This window comes from Melanostigma gelatinosum, assembly GCF_949748355.1.
Source record: "Melanostigma gelatinosum genome assembly, chromosome: 12".
Taxonomy (NCBI): domain Eukaryota; kingdom Metazoa; phylum Chordata; class Actinopteri; order Perciformes; family Zoarcidae; genus Melanostigma; species Melanostigma gelatinosum.
Genome location: NC_136645.1, coordinates 7,320,601 through 7,331,466, shown reverse-complemented (window position 1 = coordinate 7,331,466; position 10,866 = coordinate 7,320,601). Strand labels below are relative to the sequence as shown.

The 10,866-nt window shown below is 39.9% G+C and overlaps 1 protein-coding gene across 1 annotated transcript; it reads right to left on the bottom strand.

Annotated features, from left to right (window-relative positions):
• Nucleotides 1-1,220: 1,220 nt before the first annotated feature.
• On the bottom strand, nt 1,221-2,351 carry sf3b5 (splicing factor 3b, subunit 5). The gene is made up of 2 exons (XM_079280579.1): nt 2,264-2,351; nt 1,221-1,737 (listed from the first exon to the last, which is right to left on the bottom strand). Exon 2 carries the CDS (start codon nt 1,707-1,709, stop codon nt 1,449-1,451), a length of 261 nt encoding a protein of 86 aa, XP_079136705.1. The 5' UTR covers nt 1,710-1,737; nt 2,264-2,351; the 3' UTR covers nt 1,221-1,448.
• Between the last annotated feature and the right edge of the window lie 8,515 nt (nt 2,352-10,866).

The window sequence follows — 10,866 nt, the reverse complement described above, 5'->3', positions numbered from 1 at the left end:
GCCGTTGCCGCTGCTTGAGAAGTACATTTGCACTTTGAAATCGAATTGCTATCACTTGCTTTTCAGGTGTGCAAATGAAAATAAACCAGACAACGCAATTAGTAGCTTCATTAAGCACAAAAATCATACATGAACATCAGCCACCTCTTCAAGTTAAGTTCTTTGATTTTTCCCCCCCCTTAACTTGAAGGATAAACTGTTTTCCATTAAATAGTCAGTACACGTTATAAAAAACGTAGCAATGTCTAACTTTACTCGGCAATCAGTCGTAACGACACACAGCGTGGTCAGGATGTAAGGATGGGTAAGTCATGCACAGCTGATCTGTGTGCACTCAAATGTGTGGGTGGATGATTGGGTACGTTTGTGTGCGTGCGCATAAATGTGGTGCATACGCGCGAGACTGGCTGGACAACAGTTCGTTGAATCCGCGAGGCCAAACAAGGGAAATTCACTGCTGAAACATACCTCTGTGCAGTATACACACATGCAGCTGATACGCTTCACCCGTGTTAGAGGTTGTTAATGTTCTAGCCTGCAGTTTATATTTTCCAAACTGAAATCAAGTTTGTTGTAAAATATAGATGTCGATGCAAAAATTCAACTTCATATTTTAGTGCATATATCAAATTACCTTTTATCGATACAATTTTGCACTGCTCTTGAGCTTCAAAACAAGAAATTGTTTTCTAGTCCCAGTCTGAGACTTAAGTCCTATTTCAAATTAACTTTGAGTACTCTGCACTTGCACACACTTACATATATATATATATATATATATGTTTATACCGATATCAATTGTAACCAAATGTTTCCCCATTTCTATTCAGTTCAAGCTTATGCACATGTTGAAGCTTCATTTAATAAGTTATTTTATGTCCTTTCCTTCATCTGTGGGATGGAATAAATCCAATATTGAATGTATACAATATAATTTACACAATTTGTTCTCCTAATGGCAGATAGATGGTGAATTAAATGAAACATTTGAGTACGGTGAGTGAGAGAAATGTAAATGCCTGAGTGGTTACTGAGCAACTTAATGAGTATGAAGATGTTGTGAATCAACCTAACTGAACATGGAAAACATGTGTGCTGCACCACCACCATATATTCCAACTGAGGGAAGGTATCTTAGAAGAATAGTGTTCATCTCTTCTATTGCATGACAGAAACGTACCCGTGTCACATATTTGTATGTAGAAATGACTACATTTTAAAAGGTAACACGTGAATTTTAATTAAATCAAAACAGAAATTTCAACACAGAATACAGCTCCATCAGTTAATACAATATTCAACAGATGAAAGTACACCAATGTCTTTTCCATCATCTCTTCTAAAAATTGTTTAGATCTTGAAGCCTTTTCTTACTTTAACATTTGTAGTAAAACAAAACAAAAGCACAAACATCGTGTAAAAACCTCCACAGCTCACTCCAGTGTAATCTATGCATCATCAGGTTTGTCTAATGGGGGTCCACATGGTTGGAGCATCTTCTCCATCAGGTTGAAGCGGACTCTGGCTTTGCTCTCGTTCTCAGCGACAGAGAAGTAGTTGAGCAGGTCAAAATGTCCCATGTAGGAGCAGTAAGAGTCTCTGTGCTGGTTGACCAGCCATTCCCACTTGCTCGTGTCAGCGTGTCCTGTACCGATGTACTTAGACTGAAGATGCTCCAGTTGACTGTGGATGTTGTATCTATCGGTCATTCTCGCTGAGATGAGGGTCCCAGAGGCTCTAGACAAAAGTCAGATGCAATATCAGTTTATAAATTCATGCTGAGGCAAACTGATTGAATGTTAGCATTGTAAGCTACTGTAAAGGCTAACTTTACATCTGGCTCAAGTTTTTGTAACATTAACCACTTTGTGCGTTTGCGCTACGTGCTCAAATTAAAGTAGAAAACTCCCTCGCTTTGAGCCATATCACATTAATGTTAAACGTTATACTATTATTAATACTGTTACGTTAGCATAACAAGACAGCTCAGTCACTATAACGTGAACTACTCTCTATGTGTTTGACATAGTTACTTGCTTAATACAACCATAAAATATAAATACAATTGCTCCCTTGCTTCCGTTAGCATGCTAACGTTGCTTTCAATGGCTTTCTGGCTAACAGTAACGTGGAGTTAGCTAATGGCAATGCTAGCTAAATAAAAGTATCCTCGAACCGGCACTTAAAACTGCTCTTTTAGCTATCGTTACATGTGTGTTTCTGAGTGAGCATGTAGCTTTCAAATGCAAAATAATAGACTTACTTGATAGAATGTGAGGCGTTTAGAGCGAAGGCTGAAGATGTAAATAATCTTTCGGTGCGTTCGGGGTTCGTCGCAATGAAACGATGACTTCCGGTTGGTTTCCCGTTTACAACGAACCGGGGAGAAACAACGCCTATGACTCTGTAGTTCCTCTTCCCCAATTCCTAACAAAATGTGCTTTAATGGCCATGACGGTTAAGTACAGTGTTGCCTAACCATGTTGTACATGGTTTAATAATAAGAGATAAGAGAGATAACGCAATGGTGAGAACCACAGAGGAAAAAAGATAACCTTAAAATAACAGATTTTTAACACACACCAGAAATGCTGTTTTGCTGTTGATATGACAATGTCCATTTCCCCCCCACATGCAAGTTTTTCTAGCAGGTATACTGTTTATCATGTTCATCTTGCTTTAAGCATGCTATTGTTTCCTATTTTGCAATAAACACAAAGCTGTGTCTTGTGTTTTGTTTTTCTTAAGTTAACGACTACATTGTCATATTTCTATTGGTGCTGTAACTATGGCCAGAGTTGTTGTTCATCTTAATTACAGAGTACTTATAGAGTGCGCTCATCCCTGAAGCTTTAAAGACAAGAAAGTTGCACATTTTTGTTAAGGTTATCTGGTATGTTTTATTCTAGCAAAGCTAATTCCCAACTCAGTCACCTGATGGGACCACTTTGGACAATTACCTGACTCTTGCACAGGTTCTTTTATTTATTTATTTTTCAAATAAATGTGTTATTTCTCATTACAAACAGCAGTGGAGGGAGACCAAGACGAAGAAAAATGCAATATTCCTAGTAATGGGTAGCGGTAGTAGTGTCCTCAGCAGATAACATCCACTGGGTCAGACTACCATAACAAGATATGGGACATAAACCCCTCATACATTAAAACAGTTTAACATTTTGCTGCCTTTACCCAGGAACATTACTGCTTTTGTTCCCACTAGAGCCATGGTGAAAGATTTACAGCTTTCTTCCCCCTAGCTCTCATTGTGGCAATATGCACATGGAAAATTGACTCTGGCTTCTGTTCCCACAAGGAGGATATCTGCCTGAACATTTACAAGTTATGGCGCACGGGGGAAAGGTATTGTTCATAGATGTTGGCGGCACTGTTTGTTGTTTTTTTATGTGTCCAGTCAGCGATTAATAGAAATAACTAAAAATCCAGAAAGAATCAACAAAGTTTGCCCTGATAATGGATCAATATTAAAAGCAAAGTAAGGTACAACGATGCTGTCAGGGGTTAATTTCCACTGACATGCGAAAAGCTATGCATTCAAGTCGTTGGAAGAAGTTTAGACACAGAAAAATCTCCCATCATAATACAATCACATCACGGAGGTTCACTTTCATGTGTGATTACAGCATACTCTATTCAGTTAGGTCCCATAAGGACTGCTGCTCATATTGATTGTCTGTATAGCTCACCCGCTCTGGAGAAAAATACCCAAGGATAGTAATTCGGTATGAAGGATAACAGTGATAAGAAAGGAAGGTCCATTTATCACACTGCACCATGGAGCGTCTTTATGGGTAAAATAGGAGTTCAATGTGGTTTGAGGGATAAAACCAGAGTGTATCTCCAGTCCCTTGGCATAAGAGAAGCTAAATGCACAATGAGGGCAGCAGACAGGAAAAGATGTGGGATTCGCATCTAACTGAGAATAAAGACACAGTTATATGTGTGCCGTTAGTCTTCTGAAATCTACTTGAAGGAGGAGAAATTACATTGAAGGGGGGTTGAATGAGATGTGCAGTTCCATTGTGCTTAACAGGATTATTATTGAGGCCAATGTTATTTGGTTCTCATTATTGGGAAAATGGAGACCTGGGAAATATTAAAGTGTTAAAGTAAGAGTAGTCCAAACCGCCAGCCCCACTTACAGTACAGAACCTTTCAAGCAGAGCTTCAAAAGACCTTTTCAATGGAAAGTGGGATGTTATGGTGAACCAGGTGTGGAGTGTGTCTTCGTAGATGGTATTAGAGCTACTCTGTACAATGAAGAGCCTTTTATAGGAAGGTATACCTAACTGCTCCAACGCCTGAAAGATGCTCCGGCAGAAAAGCACAGTATGTTGTGTATGAAGGATCACTCGTGGAGACCAAGCGGCAACCTTCAGGGCTTAAAAATGAAGCTCATGCATTGTGTCTCAAAACTGTAGTTCATCAATGAAGCTGGCTCCAAAAGTGAGTCAATCCCTGTAGACCCCGAGGTTAAAATAAACATGTTTACAGCCTGCTACAAACAGGTCTGGTCTCGATAGCTAATATCCCTGTTCATGACAACTGTACTGGGGTGAAAATCTTATATAACTCACCCATTTAAATGATATTAGGGCTTAAAGTAAGGCATAATTAGGGCATGGCTGCTTTGAGTGACAGACGGGTGCCGTCACAGCCGCTAGCCACTATCATGGCTGTGATTGTGATTTTGCTGCCTTTTTGAGAATATTGGACAAATTATATGTCTTGCTGTGGTGTTGAAAGTACGAACGGAACGTCCAAGAAGTCACTGCTGCAGTTTTTCAGTGAGGGAAAATGCACAGTGCATGCTCCCATCACATGGGCAGCCACACTACTGCCAACACTGTCTGAGCCAAAGGACGATATGCTTTCATGTGAGTTTTGATTATATTACTGAAGTGAGAATATTTTGTATCTTTTACAATATTTCAGTCAACCAGCAGTTAGTAGCCGGAAGACAAGTACACAGTTCATAACTTGTTAATACAATCTGCTCATTTTTTGCGATAGCTAATTGTTACCATTTGGGATTTAGTTTGATTACGCCCGTTAATTTGGTTTTAATGAATCTATTTCATTCATTCTTTGTTGTAAAACATTTCTTTTACAAATTATCATTCATGTTTTCAGATTATGAATTATCAACATCATCAAAGTATCTTTCTCCATTGATCAACTAGCTAACTCACCGCATGGCACACTGGACGTATGTATTTGACTAATCAATATATTTATTTGACAAATAATGGGATTATGAAATGGTAAAAATGTTTTTATCTATCTCAATGTGACATGTTAAATACAGCCTGAGCAAAAAAATACAAATTTTTCCATTTTATTCCCATAATTTGTTAATTCCTTGCCCGAGACATATAGTATATTCAGTGTAACTTGTTTTGTAGTCCTTTGTTTTTGTACTCTTGCCAGATACATCTATGGTAAAGTAATAGTCACAGGGGCATAATCAAACGTTGATAGCCAGCCTTTTAGTGAGACTTGGGAGCTGCAAAGCACGAGCTGGAGGAAAAGGTAATGAAATCAGATGGATGGGAATACTGCCTGACTGGATGGCTCCGGTGCCCCACAGTCCTCCCGAATAATGGCTTCAAAAAAAATGGAGTCAGCAATATTTCCAGTGATTTAAACAAACTGCCTAAAATGGAGCCATTCTCAAGTTCTAGGCGTCAGAGGTAGGTAGAGAGGAGAAGTAAAAACAAACTACACCCTGTAGGGTTGTTACAGCGATGGCTGCTTAGTCGAAGGACAAACTGAGGAGGTTCAGTGGTCAGCTTTCAAACCGCCGGCTTTTGCTGGGTGGCTGGTTCATTTGGCAGACGAAGTAATGAGGTGAATGGCAGCTTTAAAGGACTCAGTGGTCATTTGCTTCCTGGTACATTATCTCGACCAACTGACCGGTTTGTTTTTCTGGCTTGTTTCCTGTCTGTTTTCTCGGGACAATGCAGGACTTTCATTTCCCCACCACACCTGAGATTCTCTCTACCGCATCCACTTCTCAGCCTCCTGATCCGCTGTGAACCACACTGGCAAAATGCAATGTTCCTCTTGGTCAGATGATGGCATCCGGTTAGCCATTCATCTCGGTGTGAAATAGCCTGAGGACACTGCTGCTCTATGACAGCGCTGAGTTCCAGGGGTATCAACGCTGGGGGAGACTTCAATTGGATTTGACACAGTTCTGAACATACAATCTCACTCCTTCTTGGGTTTCATGTCTATCGCCTGTTGAAAAACTCATTATTTTGTCCATTGGTCCCGTGCCACGCTCAGTCAAGAGCCGGTTCACTCAAGGCTTTGGTTGTGACCTGAGAAAATCCACAAGCAGGGTGCAAAGATAAACCACAACTCTTTCTGGCCTTTGGCTTCTCCCCTGGAGCCTTCGGAGCAGTGCGTGACTTTCTCAAATGAATAGGAATCGCATTTCCTGTCAGGAGAGATGCAGCGCTGAATCTCATTATTTAGCCCATGCCAGTTGCCCATTCTGTGATATTCTACAGACTATATGACACTCAAACCATTTAAAAACATGACAGGATGTACAAAACATGCACTTTTAATCAATAATGTCCGATCAAAAATATTTACACAGTAAACATGTGCAGAATCGTAATGAGATGATTAACCTGATCAAATATGAATTTTTTTTTAAATAAAACAGTAACAGAATGTGTGCATTTGTAAGCAAGTTCTCAGTTGTTTCCAGTATGCAAACAGCAGAGTAAATAAATGAGCCATAGTATCACATTTCTGTCGGATAAAAAAAACAAAACGAAATGTTTTTTGATCTTCTGATACAAACAAAGGCTTTGAAATATGAGGGAATCTAACGTTGGTGTGGTTGATTAGCTACGGTTTGGTTGATTAGCTTTCCGAACAGACAAGGGCAGCTTCCCAACGTCACGTCTGAACGAGAGCATTGTCTCTGCAGAAAGAGGGGACATTCAACGCCACTTGATAATAATCGCTATGACAGGAGCAATGATGCTGCCAACTCCAATAACATATTGCCTGGCTTCCCGGCAGGATGGCGTTGAAGGCATGTACGCAGACATACGTGCAGCGATGCGCCCACGCCCTCCTGACACCGAGCTGGGGACGTTTTCTCACACAGCACCTCGTGCACAGTGCACATTGAATCCCCGGCGACCTCACAGATTGTCTGGGTTAATAATGTCTACAAGCACATTTCTATTTTAGCTGATATCTGAAGTTAAATTCTGCGACGACGACTCAAACTTTTCTCATATTCGGAAATCACTCTTTTTTTAATTTTTTTATTGATCACAGAATCAAAGCTGACTTGCAATATAGGCAGCCCAGTGTGGAATATGGAAATGGTGTGGAAACAGGTTTCAGTCCGTTTCATGCCCTCTTTCACTTCCCCTCAACACTTGGTAACACGTAGGCACCATATGTCAAGCACGTGGCCACTTGCTGAGTTAGGGGGCAGGGTCACACTTGATTTAATATCCTGAGAATAGGGAGGAGTAAAAGATGGCAGATGACTCACTTCCGTTTCAAGTCTATGGCATGAAAATTCGAAGAGGGAAACAGAGAATAGGCCCTTTTCACAGCAGTCATTTTAAAATGTCATTGCATGGTAACCACATGTGTAATGAGGTGCTGCAGGAATGAGTCCTGAATCCCAGAAATGAGTTAGCGCTTTTGCACTTCCATTTTACTCGTCTCAAAGTTAATGGGTTTTCTTGAATGGGTTTTTGTTCAGATGCCTGAAATAAGGTCTAAATCGTAGAGATTTTAACATTTAACATGAAATATGTTGAAGCTTGTAATGGTCTTTAAAAAGGTGGCCTTGTTGCGTGTACTCATGCGATCATGGCGTGGTTCGTTTATAGCCTAACGTTAGCTAATTCTGCCAATTGCATTCAAGCTTCAAAAATCATAAAAGTGGTCTTTATTTCTGAAGCTTATCTTGCAGAACAAAACGTATAATTATCATAAAGTCTTGTTTGCCAGAGAGCATATGTATGCATTAAACTAAAATCCAATTGAAAAATCCCATTGGCTTCTTGTCGAGGGAACCAGTGCGTCTCTAACTTCTGGGTTTGGCTTGCAAAAATACGTCATCCATGCACCGCTCTATCATAAACATGAATTATGGCCTTCTTCCATTTAGGTGAGCCAGGGCCCTGGTATTGTGCGTGCTACAAACAAATTTCCCCCTGGGGATGAATAAAGTACATATCTATCTATCTATAGCTACTCACTGCATGACACACTGGACAGAATGGGCCAATCATTAATTCATAAGACCTGTGTCTACCCTGCTATGTCAAAATGACTGCTGTGAAAAGGGCCTATTACTAAAAGATGATATAGTATATTACTTCATATTCCATCACGCATTGTGCAGAAAAAAGATGAAAGATTATAAATAAGCCCATTGAATGTACATAATTGTTCTCTCAGCTCTCGAAGAGTCACTTCAGTCTTCGGCATTCTCAAAGGATTTCCTATGTGGGAGAGTGTCGAGGAAAAACTACCAGGCCTACATTTAAAAAGCATGACATGGAGGACGTTTATCTTGTCAAACACTGGTGTAGGTTTGTGTCTTGGTGTAGATCCAGGCAGCTGGTGTTGTGCATGCTGGCTCTCTGGTATGCCACACTGTGACAGATGAATTGAACCACAGCTATCGTTACAAGACATACTTGTACGTGAAGACAGGACACACCGCATGCAGGTGATATTTTATTCAGATGCAAAAAAAAAAAAGGCATTCCTTGAGATTCAGAAGTACATTTTATTCCATTAACAATGATTAACAGTACAATTTGTATACGCATTTTGTTACAGACTGTTCATAAAGTAGAAATTATTGTCTTTAGATTACAGTAAATGCCATTTACAAGACATGATTGTGTCACAAGTCATGAAAGCAAGCAAATGAAAAGTAGGAAAAATTCAATGGTGCATGTGTACGGATCATGGACATCATACAATACATTTCGCTTCAAGAGTATATTCTGTGTGTTGCCTGCTGCAAAATGTCTCTCAGTGCCAATTGGCTCTTTTTGTTCAAGAAAATGTTTGTTAATTTCTTATCATCTCATTGTGAACAAATATAATTTATTAATAATAAAATGACTGTTGCTAAGCCCGTCAAGCTTGTGCTCAATTTCAAACAAATGTAGATAAAAGCAGGCTTCTCACATTTTAGATGTTATCAGCTGTAGTTAGCTAGACAATGAAGGTATTTTTAGTTCCACAAGTTGTTTGGAAACACCTTCTCCTGCTTTTTAATGTTTTCACCAGCCGACTCGTAAAAAGGGGAATCTTGTAAATGGAGATGTGAACTTCATGGCCAGCTACATGAAAGACTGAGGCTAAAGCTGCATTTCTCCTGGGCAGAAAATCTGTATCCTCACCAGTTGATGATGACAAAAAAGCATTGTTCTAGGACTAAGTAGCACTTACTCACAGCCAAACGTTTGCTAGCTAGCAGCGTTTCGAAGCATAGAATTCTGCTGATTTAATTTGTCTTCATTTTGCCCTGAAATGCATTACACGGCATAAAAAGGTGAATTGCAATACAGCATGTGACACTCAATGCCGCATACGAGACAAACTCAGCTGCTGTTTTGGTAATATTTCAATCTTAGACAATTTGGCCACATGTTTACACACAGTTTTCTGTTGTGGCAGCTGGCTACTTGAAAGACTGAAAATAATAAATATTCTTTCAAAATTGACATAAAGCAGCGATACCAAATATAAACGGATACAAATAGCCTTGTATGTACAAAAAAATAAATGAAACAGTCAAAATGTAACTCTTGCAAAGCAAAAGCAATTTAAGATTTTACACGTAGCATTCTGATGAATACACATCTCTTCAGTTAACAAGGCAGATTCAATATGACAAAAGTTATATTTAAAAGCACGATAACGTCAGAAATCATTTTCTGGCAAAGTCATGATTTCATATTCATAAAAAAAAAGCAACAGAATACTTACACTATTTTACATGGGAGATTTATACAATCATGTTCATCTTCACGCATCATACAAAAAATACTGGGACACAGAATATCGAGTAGAGCTTCTGTAAAGGCAACTGGCAAGTATAGCACACAGCACAACACGTAAGCACAAGCAATACTAAAGGTTACAACAGATTTACAGTCCTGCTCGGCTCACTTGTTTAAGAGGAGAAGTGACTCCATTAAAAACCACACCTGGTGTAATGGCTGTTAAGCTGTAGTTAATCATACACTTGTAGGACCACATGTCGCACTATATGCCACAATAACATGCTCTTTGGGCCGTGCAAACAGGTTAATGCACCGTCTTTGCTGTTTCAGAGGATCCACAGTTCAGCACAAGGATCCAGTGTGACAAACACAGCTGGCTTTCCTTCTGTACATTCAGAAGTTTATCAAATTCAGCAGAGAGGACACATAGTGCTCTACTGTTTGTCGACACAATGATCAGTCCAGTGAAAGGGTCAACACTTTTTAGAGAGACAACATGAAAGAACAGAAAATAATGAAGGCCGAAGGGGCAGTCAATAACAACAAACGGTTAGGTGGGTTGAGAGGAGAGAGCGCAGGCGTAGGTCAACACAGTCAGTCTTCCTGTAGTGACCAAAGCCAGCATGGCGCTGTGCAGATCAATATACGGAGAGCGGTGTTAACAGGGTGGAATCCATGCAGAAGTCGGATCAGAAGCACAGTTGGAGCTGTAAAATACTTTGAATTACACTTCCTGTCCAGTGATGTTTTCATGTGGTGGGAGAGCCACAGAGCCTTTGGCCATTCGGTAACACAAGTCCAAAATCCAATTAGATCCTTGACCGTGCAG

Bases quoted from the DNA above. Each gene is read 5' to 3' on its own strand.
- sf3b5 (XM_079280579.1), bottom strand. From the start codon at position 1,709: ATGACCGATAGATACAACATCCACAGTCAACTGGAGCATCTTCAGTCT.